Here is a 26,149-nt window from a genome sequence, read left to right as displayed (position 1 = left end):
CAGTCAGTCTTCAATTGGCACGCACAATTTCACTGAAGCTCCTGATGTGAGCATCGCCGGTATATGTTGAAGGACATCTTGAATGAGGGTCTTCTTTAACTTCTGTCCAGCCTTTTTTAAAGTGTGTAAACCATCCATAACACTGATTATGGCTTAAGCACTCATCATCCCTTCCTGCATCATTTGGAGTGCCTCTGTAAAGGTTTTCTCAAGTTTAACACAAAATTCAATGCAGACTTGTTGCGCATCTAACTATGCCATCTCGAAATTTGCAAACTGTGGGACACAACGTTCTACTCAATGCTGCACTGAACAATAACTAAGACACATACAACAATGAAACTTCTGACAGTTATACATTAAACACAGGTGTGAACAGGGATGCAAAACGCATTTCTCTCCAACACACCATTGGCGTGAAATTACAAATATTCTGGAATTTTTTGAACAGTCCTCGTACATTTCATACAGTGAAGAATTATTCAGGTAACACAGGGTAGGGGTTTGGTAAAAAAAATTAAACAGAAGAAACTTTCGTGTTTCTTCATCTGAAAAATCTTACACAAAGCTCCACAGTGGATCAGACTAACATCTTATCTGATTTCCAAGCACAACATCTCACTCATTATGAAAAGTTACTGACTCCATTTTTCAGGTAAGAAAATGGAAGCTATGGTACACAAAATGAAAACCAAACACCATTGTGAGGTCCTGATGTCATCTGCTGATAGTGTGTGTATAAAATATCTAATGTGTGCAGTGACTGGTGGAAAAGAAACGAATGAATGGTGAAGCACACGATTTGAATATAGTGTGGTGTTGAACCAGCTGACAAACTGTCCACAGATTGTGAAAAGGAAATACGAAAGACAAAGTGAAATGGACTATATATACTGTGAAACATATTTATTATCCAAAGCTTACAAGCTCATTTTATGAAAGCTGTGTCAGAAAGACGGGCGGTCTCCATTTAAACCAAGTGACTGTTGTAGATGCTTCCAGAAGTTGTCATCCATGTTCTTTTGTAGGATGCCGTCAGTGTTTTTCAACATAGTCACACGACTTTCTGAATTAACTGTCAATGGCTTTCCACCTTCATTCTCAGAAAAATAAGGGCCCATAATCCCTAAAACACTGAATCCACACCAAACTGCCAGTTTGGGAGAGTGTAATGGCTTTTCATGCAGCTCTTCAGGATTCACTGGAGACCAATAGTATGTGTTACATGTGTTGAGGAAGCCCTGAAGATGGAAACAGGCTTTGATGAACAAATTATTCAAAAATATATCACGGTTTTCACTCCACAAATTGATCATGGCAGTGCAGAAAATAGCTGATGCTTCATTGGCTCTATGGTTAAATTTCTGAGTGATTTGCAATTTGTAAGAATGAAATTGATAATATCCTGCAGCATTCAGTATAAACTTCTTCAACTCACCTCTAATGTCAGACTGCTGGCACACTGAGCACTGTGGACTACATTCATAAGCCTCCCTTACTCTCCCCAATTTTTTGTGCACCACTCTTGGAGCTCTATGCTTCATTCTGAACACACTACCATTGTCTTCAAACTTCTTCACACAAGGCAATATCTTCCAAGATGTTACCAACCATATCAAACAACATGAAATTGATATATAAAATAAACTGCACTTCTGTCACAGACTTAATATCATAATAATGATGAACGAAAGCACCACATTGTACACCCCAACACCCCGTTGCTACAGGAATATGAAATGGCATTTTATCCTTTACTCTTTGCCCCTGTGCTGCATAACACACAGTACTGTACATGCGCAATATTCAAAGTCGAAATGTGTCAATCAACTATGTGGCAACCAGATTTTTATCTTATGAAATAACTTCTTTGCAAAAATGTATATATGAAACAGCTTTTTATTCTTTTGAAAAAGTGGTAGACAAACGAATATACTGGTTAAACTAATACAATGCTGAATATTTGAGAGCAAGGTCTGTAGGATAGCACGTTCTATGTAAATTTTTAGGTCAAAAGTGCATTGGGAGAAGAAATTTTATCACAGCAGATGCACCAACTGTGATTTGCTAGATTTTATTGGGGAAACTTACTAGTGTCTACTGAAATGACAGTCAGTTTCTTTACAGCTGTCCTTTTTTATTTTTATGTTTATCTCATGTATATACAATTGACTGCAAGACAACATTGTCTCACCTTTATGGAGCTGTTGGCATGCTCCACAAATCGAATGCTGTAAGTACTGTAACTGTTTTTCTTATTTCATGTATTTCCTATCATTTTCAGGTTAATATTGTCTTATTTTCATGAAGCACACCTAACAGGTACCTGAGGAAGAGACTATTTGAAAATGAATGTGCATATTTAGGATAAACATAAAAAATAAAATAAAATTTACAGCTATAAGGAAATTGCCTTGCATTGGAATAAATAAATAATAGCTGAAATTCCTATGGATATCAGGTATGTGGCCAACTCCATGAAAAGTTACTGATGTGGAAGTGATGGTAGCTACCAAAATAGTGGTGTCCATGGTGGTTGAGTGGCTTAATGTGAATAGTGTCTTTTCATGGTTAGTAAGGTGGAAAATATCATTTAGTATGGTGGGTCACTGAGCAGATAAGAACCAAGTGAAAAAAAGTAAATGTAAAAATTGTGAAGGAATGAGAAAGTGTCTTTCAGCTTCATGCCCTCATCATAATGATATCACTAACATGTCTGAGGCAAACATACGGGTTTTTGATGGTAATGAGTCATCTAGGTGGGCCACGAAAAGATTGGGCTTTGAAGATGCCATGCAAATGGCTATGGTTGTTTCATAGATTTGTTTGTGTCTCTATCCTTCAAAATCTGAAATTGCCTGAAGCTTCCATTTTTTTTGTCTGTCTGCTCTACTTCTACATGCCCAACAAAATGTGCCTGCCTTTCATAAACTGACTATTAATTTCTGTGATGACATCAACAGGATACACTCTTCTACACGGCATGTTGGCAATATCTTGTGCGCTATTATCCTTTATGCCAAGAACGTAGTAACACTGCGTTGAAATAAAATATAGTTTTTACATTTATCATTAGAGTTCCTAAAAAAATATGTTAAGCTCAGGATTTCAAAAACGTAGAATAGTGAGAAAGAAAGAGGCTACCATCAATGAGCCCTATTTACCAAATGTAATCCAAAATTGTGCAAAACATACATCTGTATACACCTAGGCTTATTTACCCTTATAAATACTGGATAAATACTCACCAAAAAATATTCAGGTGTTGTACTTTTGTCTATCAGATCTGGATAGAAAATGTTGAATTTGTATCCTTGAACTATCTTTGGAGGAGGATTATCCATATCATAATGTGTCTGATTGTATTTATTCCACTCAAATCCAGTGTGAACCCTGAAAATATAACAGTTTTGTCACATGTACTGTAACGTACCACTGTCGACATGACAAGGAGTGAAGTATTCACATTTACCTGTTGAAGTATCTGGGTTTTCTTGGTCGATACTTGTCAGACCATAAGTAGACCTGACTGTCCAATGCACTTTCCACAGAGAACTCGGCTTCATCTGCTGTCATTCCTTTCCTCGCTTCCCGCTGCAGTGCCTGCTCCTCTGCTGTTATAACATTCTAAGGGAAAAGAATCAAAAAAATGTTCAAATGTGTGTAAATCTTATGGGACTTAACTGCTAAGGTCATCAGTCCCTAAGCTTACACACTACTTAACCTAAATTATCCTAAGGACAAACACACACACCCATGCCCGAGGGAGGACTCGAACCTCCGCCGGGACCAGCCACACAGGGAAAAGAATCCACTCATGAAACTATGACTAAACTTCAACAGTATTCCACATGGATTTTACACGAAAGGGTAAAGGTTTTATACTGAACTAGCTTTTTACCCACAGCTTCGGCCCTGTACTTGTGTGTGTGCGCCGCACACATCCCCTGTTCCCATGTCTCTCTCTTGCTGTCTCCTCCTCCCCCCATCTTTGTCCGTCCCCTCCTCCCTCTCTCTGTCCATGTCTACCTCCCCCTCTCTTCCACTGCTACCCTCACCCTACTTAGAGGTGGTGCTTACCCCTATAGTACTTCTTTTCAGGCAATATGTGGTATGCATTCCAAGTTTGGTTGAAATTGATGTAGTGGTTTAGGAGGAGTTGCAGAACATACACACATACTTCCGTTTTTAAAACAAACACGTGCTTCCAATTTATATACAACTACACGTAGGCCCTTTATGTGCTTATATATGTCTGTAGTTACAAATGGGAAATTGTACAATATGTTAATTTCTTTATTCAGAACGTCTTTAACTGTAACTGAATTTGTTTGCATATTCATGACACAAGGAGTTACAGTGTGTGTAAGGTATAAATCCATTTTATCACAATTTTCCAAGTACTTTATACCAGAGATAACCAAACAGATAACACTCAACACTTTTGTTCATTAAAACTACATAAATGACCTAAAAACTGACTGTATTAATTAAATCAGGAAGCAATATTTATTACAGATAATTTAAGTAATTTCAGATAGAAAGCAACTAAAATTGACAATATTATGAAAATGATAGACTGCTACTCACCATATAATGGAGATACTGAGTCGCAGATAGATAAAACAAAAGACTGTCAAACAACTAAGCTTTCGGCTAAGAGGCCTTCTTCTGACACACACACACACACACACACACACACACACACACACTCTACACACACACACACACACACACAAATGCAACTCACACACATGACCACTGTCTCTGGCTGCTGAGACCAAACAGCGAGTAGCTACACGTGATAGTATAAGCTGTCTGGGTGGTTGTGTAAGAGGAGCCTGGGGCTTTGGGGGGGGGGGGGGGGGGGGATAGCATGGTAGGGATTGGCTGTGGTAAAGTGCTGTGTGTGGGAGCAGATGGGGATTAGTTGGAGTGAGAGTAGGGCAGCTAGATGCAGTTGGTAGGACAGATGGAAGGTGGGGGGGAGGAGGGGGGGGGGGTAAGGAAAGAGAAGTAAAAGGACAGCAAGTGCATTGCTCAAATAAAGGGCTATTTAGTGCTGCAATGGGAACAGGGAAGGAGATAGGTGGATGAAGGACAATTAATAATGAAGGTTGAGGCCATGAGGGTCACAGGAGCGTAGGATATATTGCAGCGAGAGTTCCCATCTATGCAAATCAGAAAAGCTGGTGTTGGTAGGAAGGATCCAGATCACATAGGCTGTGAAGCAGTCATTAAAATGAAGAACAATGCATCGATCAGTGTGCTCAGCAGCTGCGTGGTCCAGCTTTTCTTGGACACAGTTTTCTGGTGGCCATTCATGCACTGGCTGTCGTGCCCACATAGAATGTAGTACAGTGGTTGCAGCTTAGCTTGTAAGTCACATGACTGGTTTCACATATAGCCCTGCCTTTGATGGGATAGGTGATGGTGGGAAGATGTATGGGACAGGTCTTGCATCTACCGTATTTACTCGAATCTAAGCCGCACCTGAAAAATGAGACTCGAAATGAAGGAAAAAAAAAAAAAAAAAAAAAATTCGTGAATCTAAGCCACACCTGAAATTTGAGACTCAAAATTCAAGGGGAGAGAAAAGTTTTAGGCCGCACCTCCAAATCGAAACAAAGTTGATCCATTGTAATATGAGACACAATTTAGGTCGACTCAATGACGATACAGCTACAGTAGTTTGGTTCGAGTCGTAAGCTTAGCAGTTAAGCTTTACCAGGTAGCCATTGTTATGCGTCAGGTGCTCCATCCATATTTATATGGGTACTCTTCCTTTTTCGCGTACTTCATCTGGTTTGAATTGATTGTTTATTTTTCTTTGATCTGATAAGTGCCGTTCTCTTTGTTATAGGTGTTTACGTCACTCTAAGCTGAAAATGCATTACTATACTGTGTCATGCATTGTTTGTCACATTGAGGAATCGTCTCATTAGCGAAACAATGGCAAGAGACTGCTATTTGTTGTTACTTACACTGCTGCTTTCTTTGATAATGATCAACAAGAACCAAATAATAGACAGCGTATGATAGAAGACGTTCTGAATGAGAGTTTAGCGAAAATTTTTCTCCGTTTGAAAATCTTTGCAGACGCCTCTTTAGTACATTACATTCTGCACTGAAATTAGAGTCATCTTAGATTTAAAAATCTAGTCAATTGCTGTGATTCATTTCTGACTGTACCACTATTAGCCATAAGAATAATACAAATTTAAACATGACATGATACATATATTCTTCCACGTTTGCTGTTGTCTCACTCTAGTTTCGTACTTTATTAGGCGGACAGGATTTAAATGAGTTAGCAGCAAACACGAAAGAATACAAGGAAAAATGTTTATATTCGTATTATTCTTATGGTGAAGAGAATACTGCATGCGATTCACAATTCATAAAAGTTCCTATAAGGAACAATCTCTTCTCACAGGTGGTAAAAAAGTGCAGCTTAGATTCGAGTAAATACGGTAGGTCTATTACAGGGAAATGAGCCACAGGCAAGATGTTGGCAGCAGGAGTTGTGTAGGGCTGGACGAGGATATTGTGCAGGTACAGTGGGCTTCAGAATGCCACAGTGGGAGGGGTAGGAAGGAGAGTCAGTAATATCTTCCTCATTTGAGTGCACTATGAGAGATGAGAGGCTGTCGAAACTTTGGTGGAGAATGTGATTTAGTTGCTCCTGTCCTGGGTGGTACTGAGCCATGAGGGGAATGCTCCTCTGTGGCCAGAAGGTGGGACTTTGGGAGATGTGGACTGACTGGAGAGAGAAGGTGTGGGAGATCTATGTCTGCTGCTATGCTCAGTGTAAGTGTAAGGGTAAGGGTAAGGGTAAGGGTAAGGGTAAGGGTAAGGGTAAGGTAAAATTTCTCAACCAGCACAAGAGATGGCATTGATATTAAAGAATTTTTTTTATTTTTATTTTTTATTTTTTTTTTGGGGGGAGGGGGGGGGGGGTGACACATATTGAACAATAATGTGAATCAAGTTCCTCCAAGTTCCTCTATGGAGTAGAAGGAGTTGTCATTCAGAAATTCTTTTAATTTCTTCTTAAATACTTGTTGGTTATCTGTCAGACTTTTTATACTATTTGGTAAGTGACCAAAGACTTTAGTGGCAGTATAATTCACCCCTTTCTGTGCCAAAGTTAGATTTAATCTTGAATAGTGAAGATCATCCTTTCTCCTAGTATTGTAGTTATGCACACTGTTATTACTTTTGAATTGGGTTTGGTTGTTAATAACAAATTTCATAAGAGAGTATATATACTGAGAAGCTACTGTGAATATCCCTAGATCCTTAAATAAATGTCTGCAGGATGATCTTGGGTGGACTCCAGCTATTATTCTGATTACACACTTTTGAGAATAATAGCTGGAGTCCACCCAAGATCATCCTGCAGACATTTATTTAAGGATCTAGGGATATTCACAGTAGCTTCTCAGTATATATACTCTCTTATGAAATTTGTTACTAACACCCAAACCCAATTCAAAAGTCACATACATATATAAAAGTCAGTACATAAGAAGTCATATGCCAACCAAATGATTCATGATGCAATCATTCGGTTGGCCCCCAATCGTGAGTGGGCCCTTCAATGTGAAAACCCCTTCCTCTCTGACATTTTGACCACTGCACAATTGTTTGAGGTTTTGAGGGCTGCAGGTACTCAAATTGAATAGCGGTGTGAGGTTGCAGGAGTTCCACCCGCTTACCTCCCTCCTCCCCCCCCCCCCCCTTCCCGCCATTTGTCTGATAGTTCACAGAGGGATGATACGGTGGCAATGGTCTGCGCATGAGCAAAACATCATGATGGCCGGCCCAACTCACTGCAGCAGCCACAGCTGCAGCAGCACCAGCACAGGGAGCCCTGTGATGAACAACAATGCAAACACTTCACGCTTCCCTCTTGTCTGTTATGTCACTCATGATAGGCCAGTCTGTCCTAAGCAGTGGGCTGTTTGCCACCAGTGGAATAAAATGGGCCACATTGCTCCTGTTTGCAACGCAAAATTCCAAGAGCCTACTGCAGACACTGACTTGGATGTCAACTGTGTATTGGCAATCTTCGCTGCACCCAATAAGCTTTTTACTGATGTCAAGATTTATCAGAAGGTTTTACACATGCAAGTCGACACTGGTGCTGCTGTGTCATTACTCAGTTTGCAAACATACAAGGACTTGGGTTCTACCTCTTTACTGCCAGTGTCACATCAGTCACCTAGAATCAGCATAGCATTCCAATATTAATTTCTAGGTCCCAGTCGCATGTAAACCTGTGGTTCATCCACTCACATTTCTGGTAGTAAACAATGCACGAACTGAAAATTTGTTTGGTTTGGATGCCTTAAATCTTTTTGCGTTTACTATTTCCGATGAACTTACTCTCATCTCTGATCAAGTGCCTTATCCACAATTCAACTCTTTATGCTCTGAATTTTGCCCTGTTTTCTGCGAGCTTGGGTTGTACCAATAATTTCAAAGCCACATCACCGTGAAACTTTCACCTAGACCTAATTTCCTTCGGGCTCGCCCCGTGCCGATAGCACTCCGTGACCAAGTCAAGGCAGAGCTTGACCGCCTCACAGCCTCTGGGGTCATCCATCCAGCAAATGGGCTACCCCCTTAGTCATTGTCAAGAAGCCATCAGGATGGTTACACCTGTGCAGCGGTTTCAAAGTTTCTGTCAATGCTCAGTCTATCATTGACACATATCCCTTCCTGTACCCTGACAAACTTTTTGCTAAGCTCGCTGGTGGTCAGTATTTTTCCAAGATCAACCTCTCCAATGCCTATTTGCAGTTTCCCATTGATGCTGACTCTCCATAGCTCTTGGTTGTTAACACTCCTTTTGGTTTGTACCATTACTTGTGGTTACCATCTGGCATAGCCAGCACCCCAGCAATCTTTCAACGGTTCCTCGAACAACACATGAGGTCTTTGCCTGGCTGTGCCAACTATCTTGATGATGGTGTGGCCTCCAGCTCCTCCACTGCTGAGCACCTCAACAACTTATGTACACTCTTTTCAGTGTTACAGGCAGTCAAGTTGAAATGCAATTTGGAAAAGTGCCACATCTTTCAGCCTTCTATTGTTTGTCTTGGGTTCCAGGTCTCTAGTGCTGGTATCAAACACTTTTGTCAGAATGTCTCTGTCATTGTGGCTCTTCTGTGTCCTATGTCGATCAAAGAACTCCAGGATTTATCGGTAAGATTGTTTATTATCATCAGTTTTTGCCAGAGGCAGCATCAGTTGCACAACCGTTACGTGCCTTGCTGCATATGAGGACATATTTCCATTGGTTGCAGGTGTGTGAAACAGCGTTTTCCAAACTGAAAACTGTGTTCCAATCTGCACCTTGCCTCATAACCTACCAACCGGATGAACATTTAGTGTTAGCAACAATGCATCCCATGATGGGCTGGGGATGATGTTAACTCATAAATATTCTGACGACTCCGAGCGGCCTATTGCATACGCATCAAAGACGCTTCATTCAGTTCAGACTGGATATGCACAAATTGAGAAGCTCTCGCCATTGTTTAAGAAGTTTCATGTTTTCCTGTATGGTGTAAAATTCCATCTCATCATGGATCACAAGCTGTTAGTTTCGCTGTTTAACCTCTCAGTGTTGTTCCCAGACAAAGCAGCACATCGCCTTACACTTGGGCACTGTTCCTCTCTCAGTACAACAAAAAGATTCGCTTCCGCCCCAAGGCTGAATATGTGACTGCTGACATACTTTCCTGTATTCCAGCTGGTCTGGACCCAGTTTTTGATCGGAAGGAGTTACTCTGTTTCCACATTGATGAATGCGCTCAACAAACACTCGATGGTTTTCCAATCACTAGCACTCGGGCTACGTGGGCTAGTGCTACCGATCCATATTTAAGGAAAATGATACATTGCGTACAACACTGTTGGCCTCAGGTGCTTACATCACAGGCATCTGACCCCCTCCATAACTACTGTGTGTTTTGGCATGATTTCTCTGTCACTGATGGTGTTCTACTCCTCGATACAGACTATTCGGCTCCTCGCACAATGGCTCCCTTGGCTCTCTGTTTGGAGATCCTGCAACTGCTGCATGCTGGTCACTGCGGGGCGTCACACACCCAGATGTTGGCCCATCACCATGGTTTTTGGCTTGCTCTGAATGGCGACTTTACTCATTTGGTTACAGTATGTTCTCAATGGACATCACAGCAAGGTACCCCCCTGGGCAATGTTGTCTCGGTGGTTGCAACCTTCGCAAGCCTTGGACCATCTCCATATCGATTTTTCTGGCCCTTTCCTTACTGCATATTGCCTAATAATAACTGATGCATTCTCTCGGTTCCCATATGTTGTTCGTTGCCCATCACCTTCGCCCTCTGCCACCGTGTTAGCTCTGTCAAAAATTTTTCCCATCATAGGACTTCCGGCAACGTCTGTCTCCGATAACAGTCCTTGGTCTGTGTCACAGGAGTTTTCCTCCTCCTGCAATGCCCGCGGGATTCACCACATTTTCTCCCTGTCCTTCCACCCCCAGAGGGTGAAAGGGTGGTTAGAACATTCAAAATGCAAATGAAAAAGTATATGACTCGATCCCTGTCCAACACTGCCTTGGATCAATTTCTGCATTCCTATCGGTTCACACACTTCGGCGACAACAGCCCTGCTGAACTGCTCCACAGGCGTCAACTCTGGATGCTCCTGCAGCCCAGCCAGGGACACCAACCCTTGCAGCCATCAACCTGATTCCGATCCGGGGCAACTGCCTGGGCATGCAGGCTCGGTCACCGCCCAACACGGATTCCCGCTGTCATCTCCCAATGACGCGGCTACCGTTTGTGCGATGTTCATACGGAGGGGGGCCTCTGTGCACACCATTATGACCAGTTCTGCCTGTGGGTGGACAACCGGATAGCCCTGGTCGGGACGCCAACATTGCCACACCAGTCTGCGTCACTTGATGTGGCAGGATTCCTGCCATGACATATGAGGGGTCCCCTGTCACTGGTGGATGAACTTTGTACAGCTTCTCAAATATTGCTACCAGTTCCAACGCAGCCGCTATCCACACCGGAGCCATCTTCTCTGCCTCAGCAGCCAACTGTGAGGCACCAGCAGCACCAGGCCCTGGCCGGATTGGCCGGATGTGGACATGAATCTCATGCCAACATACACATCCTACTATATGAGTTGACACAAGAAGGCGGACTGCAATGTTGTCTGCACCCCAAGTACTTCCGACCATATGTGCCAGTATCCACACGTCATCTCAGTCTGAGCCTTGTGGAGGAAGACGCCATGGACATCTCGCGAACCCAAGCTATTCCTCAAGGAAATAGGAATGAAGTAATGCATGTACACTTGAAAGCCGCACACATTAACAGTGTGTCATCCACGAAAGCGCACTGCAAAAGAGCAGTACTGTGAACTTCCAACAGAGCCCACCACGAGCAAGTGCCTATTTAATCGCTGCCACACTATGCCCACACTCATTTATCATGTTACTACTGCTTACATACATTTGCCTTATCTCATTATGTTCAGCTGTATGTTATGGTGATTGGCATACATGCTACAGTCTAATAAAGTTGCACTAACATTCTTCGTTGTGGTGCGTGTCCAAGTTACAACAGCATTAAGTCAGACAGAAGTGATATCTGGTGTTCCCCAAGGAAGTGTTATAGACTCTGTGCTGTGTCTGATCTATGTAGATGATTTGGGAGATAATGTGACTGTTTGCAGATGATGCTGTCATATAATGCCTAGTAAATTTATCAGAAGACCAGTACGAATTACAAAATGATTTACGAACATACCTGTATGATGCAAAAAGTGGCAACTGACCCTGAACAATATATGTGTAAAGTAGTAAAATAATCCATTAAATTTTGGTTACACAATAGATAATACAAATTTAAAGGTAACAAATCAACTAAATATCTAGAGATTACAATTACAGACAACTTACACTGGAATCATCCCACAGAAAATGTTATGAAGAAGGCAAATCAAAGTCTGTTTTTTATTGACGGAACACTTAAGCCTGTCCAACAAATCTACTAAAGACATCACCTACACTATCCCTGTTCATTCTCTGCTACAGTACTGCCGCACAATATGAGATCTTTACCAGATAGGATCGATGGAGGACATTGAGAAAGTTCAAAGAAGGGCAGATTGTTTTTGTATTACCATGTAAAAAAAAAGGGAGAGAAAGCACGATATGTGAGTTGGGGTGACATTAATTAAAACAGGGCATTTTTGTTTGTGGCAAGATCTTTGTACAAAATTTAAATCATCATCTTTATCCTCTGAATACAAAAACCTACACAGTAGGAAATGACCATTGTCATAAAATAGGAGAAATCAGAGCTCAAACGGAAATATTTAGGTGCTCATTTTTCCTGTATGCTATTCATGAGAGGAACAGTTGAGAAATAGTCTGAAAGCACTTGGACGTGAATTGCAAAACAGTGACGTAGATGATGTAAATGTAGAGTGAGAGGAAGTCACTGAGCTGACATAAGGCACAATGAATTACATCTATTTGGAAATATTACAGACATTGTTTCCTGGGACACAAAAGTATTTTTAATATTGAATACACTGCAAAGGATGAAGCAACAATGGGTGAATTTATGTTAATGTTCCCGATCAATTACACAGAAAAATAAACCTTGAAGTATCATAAAAGAAGAAAATTTTCACACATCAATACACAGTAGAATGTCTGCAACAGCACCTAAGCTGAACATTCTGCAAGAAACAACATGTTTCAGAAATGAAATTTCACTGTCTCTGTGCACACCAGTTTCAAAAACATAAACAAAAGAATGGAAAAAGGTCATTTATATATATAAGGTATCTAGTAACGCAAATTATATGAGACAAATACAGGGCTATTACAAATGATTGAAGCGATTTCATAAATTCACTGTAGCTCCATTCATTGACATATGGTCACGACACACTACAGATTCGTAGAAAAACTCATAAAGTTTTGTTCGGCTGAAGCCGCACTTCAGGTTTCTGCCGCCAGAGCGCTTGAGAGCGCAGTGAGACAAAATGGCGACAGGAGCCGAGAAAGCGTGTGTCGTGCTTGAAATGCACTCACATCAGTCAGTCATAATAGTGCAATGACACTTCAGGACGAAGTTCAACAAAGATCCACCAACTGCTAACTCCATTCGGCGATGGTATGCACAGTTTAAAGCTTCTGGATGCCTCTGTAAGGGGAAATCAATGGGTCGGCCTGCAGTGAGCGAAGGAACGGTTGAACGCGTGTGGGCAAGTTTCACGCGTAGCCCGTGGAAGTCGACGAATAAAGCAAGCAGGGAGCTAAACGTACCACAGCCGACGGTTTGGAAAATCTTACGGAAAAGGCTAAAGCAAAAGCCTTACCGTTTACAATTGCTACAAGCCCTGACACCTGATGACAAAGTCAAACGCTTTGAATTTTCGGCGCGGTTGCAACAGCTCATGGAAGAGGATGCGTTCAGTGCGAAACTTGTTTTCAGTGATGAAGCAACATTTTTTCTTAATGGTGAAGTGAACAGACACAATGTGCGAATCTGGGCGGTAGAGAATCCTCACGCATTCGTGCAGCAAATTCGCAATTCACCAAAAGTTAACGTGTTCTGTGCAATCTCACGGTTTAAAGTTTACAGCCCCTTTTTCTTCTGCGAAAAAAACGTTACAGGACACGTGTATCTGGACATGCTGGAAAATTGGCTCATGCCACAACTGGAGACCGACAGCGCCGACTTCATCTTTCAACAGGATGGTGCTCCACCGCACTTCCATCATGATGTTCGGCATTTCTTAAACAGGAGATTGGAAAACTGATGGATCGGTTGTGGTGGAGATCATGATCAGCAATTCATGTCATGACCTCCACGCTCTCCCGACTTAACCCCATGCGATTTCTTTCTGTGGGGTTATGTGAAAGATTCAGTGTTTAAACCTCCTCTACCAAGAAACGTACCAGAACTGCGAGCTCGCATCAACTATGCTTTCGAACTCATTGATGGGGACATGCTGCGCCAAGTGTGGGAGGAACTTGATTATCGGCTTGATGTCTGCCGAATCACTGAAGGGGCACATATCGAACATTTGTGAACGCCTAAAAAAACTTTTTGAGGTTTTGTATATGTGTGCAAAGCATTGTGAAAATATCTCAAATAATAAAGTTATTGTAGAGCTGTGAAATCGCTTCACTCATTTGTAATAACCCTGTAGTTAAGTACAGATGAATAAAATTTGAAGGTTTGTCTGAATACTTCAGTGTTTTACTTGGCATGGCCCCACTGAGGGTAGTATATTCTTGCTTTTCTCTGACATGTGCTGGAACATGCAGCCAGTCATTAAGGAATTTGCAGTTCAACTTGGAATCTGAGCAATGGCACAACAACTTGGGAGTTGTAGTGATACTTACTCATCATTTTAAAAGATATAAATGCTACAGATGAATAATTAAATCTTCCCCACCCCCCTTTCTCTACAGCTCTCCACCTTCTCCACAGTCGTTTTTCTCTCTTTGTCTGCCACACTTCCATATCATAAAGTTAATTTCTCTCTGTCTTTCTCTCAGACTTTAGTTCTGGTTATGTTAGAAAGAAAAAAACTCATGGCAGACAGGTGTGTATACAGATTTATTTAACTTGTGTTTTAAGGTGCTATATCAGGGTTATCAGTCTTTCAGTATGAATGCCACAGAGATACCATGTACAATGGCAACAACCCACATTCAAACACTTATTATCCAGGTGATCTGAACTAATCACTCATACTTTTAATTCAGAATGGAGGAAGATAAGGGTTTAAAATCCTGATGACTACAGGGTCATTAAGAGACAGAGCACCAACTCAGATTGGAGAAGGGTAGCAAAAGAAATTGGTCAAGTCCTATTCAAAGGAATCAGTGGCATCTGCCTTAAGAAATTTAGGAAAATGATGGAAAATCCAAATTTGAATGGCCACAATGGAATTAGAACTATCATCATTAAGAATGTGAGTACAATGTCTTAAGTATTGCACTAATTCATGTGGACTTATTTCTGAATTCTAGAGAAGTGAACTATCCCTTCAACAGATACTCTACTCCTGCCATCTTCTTACATTACATTATTTTACTACTCCTTTTGTTGAGGTTTTTCCACAATTCTCGTTCTTCCCTTTTCTATTTGCTTTGTTCTTAAATTTTTCTTTCAGTTACAGTCTACAGTTTAGGTGAAACCTCCTCCATAAATTGAGTACACACACACACACACACACACACACACACACACACACACACACTTCCCCCTCTCCTTTAGATGTAGTCAGCCAGGACAAAGCTAGCCACAGAGTGTGTGTGTGTGTGTGTGTGTGTGTGTGTGTGTGTGTACACTCTTCACTTGAAGAAAGATTCACCTGAAAGCTAGCAACGTTCTCGGTGTTACATATGTGCCTACTGAAAATTCAGCATCTCAACTACTTAGTGAGTTGTTACCTTTACCACTTAAATAAACAAGATTTCAGTTGTGCAAACATCATCTCTATGCCAGGGTGAGAACAAGTCTCCTTTCTCTTTCTGTAAATTTACAGGTGCGATGACTTCAATGGTTCAGACATTCAGCTGACTATTACAAATTGATGATTAATAATGTGAGGGTCTGTAAAATGCTTTAGGCAACCTGCTCTTCTCGCAAAGAACTAAGAGATGTCCTTTCTATGTATTAATTGCAGAAGATTGCTGTAGTAAGGATTTGGTGACAGAAAACTACCAAGAATGAGATAAATGTAACAGAGCTGAAACTTGTGCTGCGCTTTGGAAAACACCCAATGCTGTATCAGCTGCTACCTGTTTAGAAATTACTGTCACTCAAGTGAAGTCCCTGTGCCAGAGATAGAAACTGTTCGTAGACATATGATAAAAAATAAATGAAAATGTACTGCATTGCTATTATGTTAACAAGTTCAGAGCTCTACAAGTAAATTGTGGTTTCTATTGTACCCCTGTGTTTGAGCAGTCTCTGTCCTGCATTAACTAATGATAATTTGAGAAATAAGGAAATAGGAATGGAAAGTTGGAGAATGATCAGCTGAAAGTAGTGAAGGTTGTATAGGAAAAGGAATTATGTTTTGTACAGCTATCGGCATGTGAACAACACGTAACCATACGTTATGTTCTTACTTTTATAACTCGGTAACATATTTTGATTCTCACCTCTATTCTACTTCCTGTGCCTTGTACTTGCATTCTTGCAAACATTAATCGTTGCAAGTCATCTTCCTCAGTTGTAACAAGTGTTCCAGGGTCGAGCTGGGACTGGTTCAGATACTGCGGACTGTACCCTCCCGATTCGTAATCAGCAAAACTCTCCGAAAGCATTGCACAAGCTGCTTGTTCTGAAGCTTCCTTTGCTCTAAAACACATAAGTAAAATAATGAATATAGCATAAGGTATTCATGTAACTGAACATATATTTTAATGTTATTAATGTTTACAATTATTTAATAAAAATACAAAAATATTTATACATTTATTTAATGGTCTGCATCTTGAACAGCAAATATATTCAAATTCCTATTATAAAATAGAATGTGACAATATTGCTGTAATTTTAATGCCATCCAGTGAGGTGTTGTGGTTACCATCACAGCCTGGTGTGCTACAGATCACCCTGTCAAACTGACCAATTATTTATACATAAAAACCAAGATGCTGTGACTTACCAAACGAGAAAGTGCTGCTAGATAGACACAATAAAAAGCACACAAATTTCAAGCTTTTGCAACCCGAGGTTGTTTCATCAGGAAAGAGGGAAGGAGAGGGAAAGACGAAAGGATGTGGGTTTTAAGGGAGAGGGTAAGGAGTCATTTCAATTCCGGGAGTGGAAAGACTTACCTTAGGGGGAAAAAAGGACAGGTATACACTTGGAGACACACACACACACACACACACACACACACACACACACACACACACACACACACACACACACATATCCATCCGCACATATACAGACACAGGCAGACATATGTAAATGTGATTATTTATTACTTTATGTCTACCACTTCTGGAAGATGATTGAAATAACTTTTCAAACATCCATCTGTGTTCTCCAGAGATGCTGGTCAAGACCAAACGAAATGGCTGAAAGGTTTCGTCTGAGTCCCACGTATAACAAGTGGGATGATATGATGCACTTTGCAAAAGTTTACTTTTACTTGGATGGCACAGCCCAGCAATGGTTCAAGATCAATGAATAGTGTGATAGCTGGGACAAATTCCAGGCCATCAACAAAACATTTGATGATGATCAGCAGCAAGTCTGTCTAGCGGAGGTACAACTGAAGAACAGAGCCAAACCTCATGGAGAAATAACACAGTCGTACATACAGAATATTTTGAACCTATACCACATCATGAATCTCAACATGACAGAAGTAGACGAAATCTCCACTTGAAAGAAGTCACAGAAGACATGTACCAAGCTTATCTGGTAAAGGATATCACAGCAGAGGAACTCATCAACTGGCACCAGAGGATTGAGGAAATAAAACAGAACAGAGTTGGACAAAGAGGTATAACTGACTTCTGAATGTGATCCCCAGGGCAGTTGTTGTCCTGAACACCATAACCTCGCTTCTCTTGTATTCCAGATGGTATGGGAAGAGATACAACAGTGTGCTGCACTCAGAAATGTTGGGCCAAGTACACAAGAAGTAGCAGCCTTGAATGTCAATCCAATATGTCAGTAAGTAGTACAGATTGTTGAGAAAGAGGTGTGTCAGTCTTTAGCATCAATCTCTATTATCAGTTGAATGCGCCATGAAGAATGGACTTGGGACACTTGGATTTCTGCTGCAACCATCAAACACAAGAACTACCATCTCCTTCACCAAGTAAGTCTCCCCACTAAAGAAAAGACATTTCAAAGACTGAGGACAACACACCATTCTGTTTTCACTGTGTGTGTCCTGGATATGTTGTGCACTACTGTGGAGCAAGAAGACGAGTGTGCAACAACTATTGTGCCACAACACATCTACCATAACAACAGTCATATTCGAGCCATTCATCTGCCACTGATTACAATCATTCCGTGAGCTGAAGTTCATGGCTATAACCTAGGTGAGGTAACTCCCCAACATGCTGTAACCATTCCCCATCCCTGCACAGAGGTGCCACCTGCTCGTCTAGCTGCCAAATTCTGTAAACCTAAACTAGGTGACCATCAGTGGAGATGAGGCTGCCAAAGATGAAAATCCTCCACAGACAACAGTTACCGAGGGGGCAGGTAATTTCATGAATGGCCACACAGTCTGAGAGCAAGACAAATCGGGAACTTATTTTTCTGCAATGTCGAATTCTTATCATTACCAGCTAAAGGAGACTATGTTACATGATACTAAAGCAGTGGTGCTGATGGTTGCAGATGGGAAATATGTCCAACCAACAATAACATGTATTGCAAGAATAAACATCAATGAAAGAACACAGCACTACAAATTTGTTGTTTTAACAGACTGTAGCCACATCATTATTCTCGGATGGGCCTGGTTGCAGGAATCACAAGTGATTGTAGATTGTAAAATATCAGGGTTCCAGATCGGCAAAGCCATTCCAACAAACACACATAACAAAAATTGCTGCGGGATGTTGTTTGCCTGTGAAGACATTGTTATCCTACCATGATCAACAAGAAGAATTCCAGCTGTCAACCAATATGCACAGTTAAACTGTCAATCTTTTGTTGACTGCAAATAGCTCCTCAGGCCCACAAAGACAATCTACATGTCAGAAATGATCGTAAGCATTGTGAGGAGTCAGAGTTGGATCATTAATGGCCATGGGCTGCCGCAACTCATCCCTAAAGGTATGTGTGTAGGGACAGACGAACCAGTATAGGGAGGCCAACTGATGAAGAATCGTTCTCAGCTACCACTACAGACAATGCTGGGGAGTAAGCTACTATCAAACTGCCAATAGGATCTGGCCTGACTGAGGAACAACATAGGTTAGTCATATGAACAATATTATGAAAAGGATAGCCTCAGCTGCACCTTATAGGAGGAGCAGTTTGCTATGTTGGAGTCTGGGATGGGAAGAAGGGTGAAGGATAGCAGGGTAGGGGTGGGGGAATGGGAGTACTGCTTATGGGAGCATGCAGGGATGTAATGGGGATGGGGTAGGGCTGCTAGGTGCAGCCAAGATGTTTGGAGGGAGTGGAGGGCAGATTGTGGCTACTTTGGGTCACACTGTTTATAGGAAGCTCACCCACACTGACTTGTATCTACAGACTGATACTTTTCGCCATCCACATCAGAGTTAAAGGGTACTTCATTTCTTGGTTCACAGGGCCCATGTAATCTCAGACCCTGATAGTCTATCAGCTGAATTAGAACATCTTGAGGTCACCTTTTGTCACAATGGTTATGGTTAATGACACACCAGATGTGCATTGCACTATTGATGAACCATGCGCCGGGTGAGTGATGATAATAACAATGAAGTGATACCAAAGTCTTTACCTTTCTGCCTTATGCAGGAAGTATTTCCAACAGAGTTGGTCATAGTGTGGGGAAATATGATGTGACGTGCTTTTCAACTATCATCTAAAGATTAGGGTCCTTTCACGATTACAAAGGATGATCTCGGTTTGCATAACATGGGTCTCTACCCTATTCCTTGTAGTTGTGACACATGGTATATTGGCCACACCATCTAGACAGTGGAGGACCAGTGTACCGAGCATTAGCATCACACACACTTAGAACAGCTAAGCAAAACTGTTAATGCAGACCCTTGCTTTGGCACCGGTCAACCTATGGAATATAACAACATGGAGGTTCTGCCATGCACCCCAAGCTATTGGGACAGTGTTATTAACAAAAAAGTAGAAATAAAATGTGAAAGTGACATTATAAATAGAGATGGAGGTTTTTGCTTAAATTCTGTGTGTAATCCAGCTCTCTCCTACAGCAAAAAAGCGGAGGGACATGGTTTATGCTACCTCACTTGTGGGTTATTAATTTGCACTATTAATAACTTCTAAAAAAAACTGAACTCCATCCAAACAGGATTCAGAAGATCCGAAGGTATCAACCATCCACCATGTTATCCTTAGCTGACAGGCATCACTGGTTGTGGATATGGAGGGGTATGTGGTCGGCACCTGCTCTCCCAGCTGTCAACAGCTTTTGTGACTGGAACCACTACTTCTCAATCGAGTAGCTCCTCAACTGGCCTCATGAGGGCTGAGTGCACCCCACTTGCTCACAGCACTTGGCAGACCTGGACAATTACCCATTCAAGTGCTAGCCAAGCCTGACAGCGCTTAACTTTGGTGACCTGATGGGAACTGATGGTGCCACTGCAGCACAGCCGTTGGCACTGATAACTTCTGAGATTGGTCATCTTTGGTTGTGTGGTGGTGCTAGTGTTTACACTGTGTGTGTGTGTGTGTGTGTGTGTGTGCGTGTGTGTGTGTGTGTGTGAGAGAGAGAGAGAGAGAGAGAGAGAGAGAGATAGAGATAGAGATAGAGATAGAGAGAGAGAGATTGAAAATTCCCTTCCACTTGGCAGGGTGTGCATCTGTCAAAATATCAGCTGTTGCTGAAGACGTCACCTAGCTGCATTACTGTAAGTTACATGAACATTGTATACGCTGGGAGAAACACAGTTCTCTTGATTGTTCTTGCTGTATGTCAGAGTTTTAAATGTGCTTTCAGTTCTATGTTTTCTATTGACGACCTAGCTTTTGGATATGGGCTCGAGTGTTGTTATGACATGGCAATATGATGGTGGTGACAAGTGCTTTGTGTACCACTTGAGTCGTATGGAAGCATGTTCATGATAACTATCCTTCACTATAAAGGCAAGAACTAGCTCTCCATAACAAACTACCTCCATTCACCCATATTTACTGTAAGATAATTTATAATACCTCTATTTCCTCTAGTTAGTTTTGTCTCTTATTTAGACATGTATTTTCATTTATGTTTTGGCTTACTTCTTTATATCTTTTTGCTCTATCAGCACTCACTGGAGAGTCAGTTGCTTTCACCTTATTACATATTTTGAAAGTGTAATAACTACTCTAACACAGTACACTGCCCTTTGCAATTCTGCATACTGTATGTGCTGTGCGTGTCTCTTCATCTAATGCAGCGTCCTGTTAGCAGGATTTGCAATCTTTTTGCTGATCTCAACAGAAGTCTGGTTCCAATAGTTTAAGGCTCATAGTCGCAATTTTTCATGTTGATATGAGCTCTACTACAGCTGCAACATTTCAGGTAGTTACTGTGCTATCAGTATTGATACAGTTATTGTCCATTTTTGTAACCTGGTATTATTACTATCCATAGAAACATTAAAAAGAGAGGTAAATAATTAAAACCTACAACACAACATTATGACAGCATACTTCAGAACGTAATCGAGTCAAAAGTTTGTGTCTTAATGCGGATTTACTGAAAATTATAAATTCCAGCACAGCACAAAATCACGTCTGTCCACAAAGATATTTCTAAATAGCCCAGGCAAATAGGATGTTCTTTTGATATAGTTATAAATGTAAAAACATGATGTTCTTTTCATAGAGTTATAAATGCATGAATTTATGTCCAGAGTTAATGTAGTTTATGGTACATGGTGGTGGAAGGGGAGGATGAGAGGAATAATTTAAGAATTGGGGAGGGAGAGGAGAAGGAGGAGGCGGAGGAGTGGGACAGGGAGGGAGGGAGGGAGGGAGGGAAGGAGGTAGAGAGAGGGGGAGGGAGGTTGAGAGAGGGGAAGGGAGGGAGAGAGGGGGGAGAGAGGGGGCAGGGGGTGTGGGGGGAGAGAGAGAGGGGGGGCAGGAGGTGTGGGGAGAGGGAGAGAGGGGAGAGTGAGAGGGGGTGAGAGGGGAGGGTGGAAGGGGGAGGGGTAAGGGGGAAGAGGGGGAGGGGGAGAGAAAGTGAGGGACAAGGAGGTGGAGGGAAGGAGGGAGAGAGACTAAAAACATGAGAGGAGTCAAAATCTAATTGAAGACATTTGAAGGTGTCCGCAAGAGATGATGTACAGTTTACTGGCATATAGCGAAGACTCTGAACAAGAGGCTAGCTGTAATTTTTTTTGTGTGAACATTTCTCGTGGAGAACAGCAATCTGGCAAAAGTATTTTAAAAATGAACACAGAGAGTCTCGACATAAAAATATTTAAAAATATTTATTTTGTGGTAACCACTTTCAGTTAGCTTTTGACCATACTAAGACCTCGTACTGAAATATGAACATAGGATGGATTTAGAGAGATGTCTGAAAATAGTAGTGACATATAAAATATTTCAATATAACAAATACAATACGAAAATATTATACCTTTGATGGTAGGTGGTGATAACACATGCTCTGTTCCCCTCCACTACCTACCACCATAGGTATAATTTCTTCTTTTATTATTTGTTATATATGATGTATTTCACATGTCACAACTATTTTCACACATCCGTCTAAATCCATTCTATGTTCATATTTCAGTATGAGGTCTGAAGATGGTCATAAACTGATCGAAACTGATTACTGCAAAATGAACATTTTTTTTGTTTTGTTTGTCAAAACTGTTTGTTTGTGTTCCTTTTTAAAAGAGGATATCTGCCGTATTTTACCATTGTCTATAAAGAGGATTTAGCGGGAAAGAAGAAATTAAATAGTTATGATGTTTCCGTTGATGATGATCATAGCACACACTGATAAAACGGAAAATTACACATCACATGAGTAGCTTGAAAGCTTTCTCTCTCAGCTCAATTCATACACACACAAGCCATAACTGTTCAACTAGTCTTTATATCAGATTCACAGACTGTATCTGATTCATTAGATCTAAAATGCCCTCATGAATGATGAACAAAAGGAATTCTAAATCGTCCTACTCTATCATGGAAAAAGTGGAGGCCAGCAGCCCCCACCCAGCAAATCCCATTCCCTGAAAAAAATAATCTTCAAAAACTGAATTCACATTATGTCCCATCATACAACAGTGATATCAGTTTAAATAATGATAGAAGTATACGAGATACTGACTAATAGTTAGTATATCCAGAACCATTTGTCATGGAATCTCAAACCTATCAAACCTATATCACCATAAATCACAAAATTAATTTGAGTCTCCTTCACTTCAGCTCAGATCCTATATGTGCTCTCGTGTAGTAAATATTATCATAAATATGGATGTCATTATTGCAGGCATTTGTAAATGCACATACCCATCATCTACTTCCTCATCACTGGCTTGAGAGTCTTGTGCACTGTTGACATCACTGTGGCTGTGGCCATCCGTCCCAAGTTCCTCCTTGATCGTCACTGATCCCTGTGTATCATCTTCTGTAGATGCACCTGCGGCAACGCCTTGTTCAGCTTTTAGTACTTCAAGTTTGCGTCGCAGATTTTCCTGATGTCTGTCACGTAACCTTGCTCTTGCCATATGTGCTGAAAGTACAGCATACTTTAATACCTCGATGAATGCAAATGAATTAATTAGAAACTTAGGTTTCTATTCCTTTTGACAGCAAAATTTTATGTTTAAGAAACGTGAAATATATCTGCAATAATAATCACTGTCAGGAAAAAGATTTTTTCTTTAACGTAATTTCTAGAACAGTCTGGACTTTAGTCACTCAATAAGAATATGATAAGAAGCCCAACACATGAACATTCTTTGAGTGCCAATTAATTTAACACCCATCAATGTGTATGCTGCACAAGCTTGTGGGGAAGTACTGCTAAAGAATACTTATGAAGATAACTCCTGTCAGCATATTATTCTGAAAGTAAGAAATAAAGTGCTCGTAACAGTTTCTTTCAAAAAACAAAGGACAGTATTAAATAATTTTTCTTTATATTTTCTGGTCATTATTTCATGCTATGTCATTACATTAGTTCCATAAAAAAATGCTGTCTTAAATCTAAACCAGCTGGTCATTTTATCATATGAAGCTAAAATCTGAGTTTCAAGTACATGATGAGCTTGTCACTACTAATGTTTATCTGTCCTACAGATTTTCCAATTCGGATTCTGGCCACCCATTCAGAGTAATTGAATGTAAAGAAAATACTAATTTACAGGAAAAGATTTGTTAGTAGCCATAGATTCATTAGAAAGGTATCTGATTTAACACAGGCATCTACAGAAATTTATCCAAGAGTGGGCAAGAATACATATTTGTAATGTTTATTTAACTGATTCATGTAGTTCAGAAGGTGCTGTGCACAATGAATTAAAGCTGACAGGGAATATACAAAACATAGGAGTGACAGTTATCTACTCAATGTTTTATTTTATTTTATTTTATTTTTTTAAATTTTTGTTTTGTTTAGGAAAGTACTTTGATACTTAGACGGTAAGTATATTTGATTATTGCCAATATGATTATTCCTGTCACATTTTTTAATTAATTATCTGAAATTACATCCTCATTTGTATAAGTGTAGTACGTAAAGCGAGTTTGAATATACGGCTAGAAAATATTCCACTCCACCTGACACAATCCCCCACACCACCATAATCCACCTGCTGAACTTGAATATCCCGGCATTGAGGGCTTAGCTGGCACAATGTGTGTGTGTGTGTGTGTGTGTGTGTGTACACTCAAATTCGTTACAAAATTTTTTCCAAAAGCCAGCAAGTTTTCATTCTCTTTTGTGTGTGCCTGTTGACAACTCAACACTTCAGCTACTCGGTGATTGGTCTATTCTACTCTTAAATTATTAACATTCTGCCAGAACTTTCCTTACTATAAATATTCAGGAAATATATTTTTATTCATATATCAATAATGTTTTGTAGTCATGGAATGCAAAAAATCTGAAATAGGAAAAGAAGAAAAAAATTCAGAATGACTGAGAAAATTGTCTTGGTTATCAACAAAAGCAATCAGCAAAAAATACCTTTGGTTAATACTCCTCAGAGTGGTGGAAGAGGACATAAAGTGCTAAACATTTATTCAACATTGTCCTCATTTGTAATGTTTCCCTTACTAACGAAGCTTCACAACTAATCATTTTAATCAATGTATTGTGTTATTTTCATCTCTCAATTTTGTTTAATGTTGCATATACGTATTTTGAAGCTATGTTTCTGGATTTTTTAGGTAAACCATAATCCAGGTACAGTACCTACCCAGATGATAGCGTGAAACCTCCCAAAACTAAACTCTGCAACTACATCTACAAAATTACTTCACAAGTCACTGTACGGTGCATGGTGGAAGGTATCCTATATTACTACTACTAATACTACTACTACTACTAGTAGTAGTAGTAGTAGTAGTAGTAGTAGTAGTAATTTCCTTTCCTGTTCCACTCACAAACAGAGTGTGAGAAAAAGACTGTCTACATCCCTCTGCAAGAGCCCTAATTTCTTGTACTTTATCTTCGTGATCTTAATGCTGTATCCAAATATTATTGGTTTCTTCTTTCTACTCATCCACATTAAATTACAATTTTATACATTTAGAGCAAGCTGTCACACATAACACCAACTAAAAATTTTGTCTTAGTCATCTTGTACCCTCCTTCAGTCACTCAACTTCAACTCCTTATCATACACTGCAGCATCTTCAGCAAACAAACACAGATTGGTCCTCACCCTGTCTGCCAGATCATTTGTGAATACAGAAAATAGTAAAAGTCCTATCACACTTCACTGGGGCGCTCCTGACAATACCCTTGCCTCTGACGAACACTCACCATCAAGGACAACATATTAGGTTCTATTATTTAAGTAGTCATCAAGCCATTCACATATTTGGGAACCTATATCATGTGCTCATACTTTACTCAACAGTCTGTAATGGGGCACCATGTCAAATGCTTTCCAGAAATCTAGAAATACAGAGTCTGGCTGCACTATATCATGTGAGAAAAGGACAAGCTGAGTTTCACATGAGCAAAGCTTTCTAAAACCATGATGATTCATGGACATAACCTTTTCAGTCACAAGTAAAATTTACTATATTCAAACTGGGAATACCATCAAGGATTCTGCAGCAAACCAATGTTAAAGAGACTGGTATGTAATTTTGTGGTTCATTCTTTTACCCTTCTTATATACAGGAGTCACCTGCTCTTTTTTTCCAGTCACTTGGGACTTTGCACTGGGCAAGAAATTCACAATAAA

The 26,149-nt window shown here is 40.5% G+C and overlaps 1 protein-coding gene across 1 annotated transcript in view; it reads right to left on the bottom strand.

Annotated features, from left to right (window-relative positions):
• The window catches only part of LOC126187669 (cactin), a 180,483-nt gene that overhangs the window by 10,640 nt on the left and 143,694 nt on the right, over positions 1-26,149 (bottom strand). Inside the window, exons 8-11 of the mRNA XM_049928901.1 lie at positions 23,238-23,460; positions 16,208-16,406; positions 3,473-3,627; positions 3,249-3,393 (exon numbers count right to left, since the gene is read on the bottom strand). Of these exons, the coding sequence (XP_049784858.1) occupies positions 3,249-3,393; positions 3,473-3,627; positions 16,208-16,406; positions 23,238-23,460 (722 nt within the window). The remainder of the gene's footprint in view (positions 1-3,248; positions 3,394-3,472; positions 3,628-16,207; positions 16,407-23,237; positions 23,461-26,149) is intronic.

This window comes from Schistocerca cancellata, chromosome 5 (assembly GCF_023864275.1).
Source record: "Schistocerca cancellata isolate TAMUIC-IGC-003103 chromosome 5, iqSchCanc2.1, whole genome shotgun sequence".
NCBI classification, from domain to species: Eukaryota; Metazoa; Arthropoda; class Insecta; order Orthoptera; family Acrididae; genus Schistocerca; species Schistocerca cancellata.
Note: the sequence above shows the minus strand (reverse complement) of the source record. Positions and strands in the feature narration are given on the sequence as shown.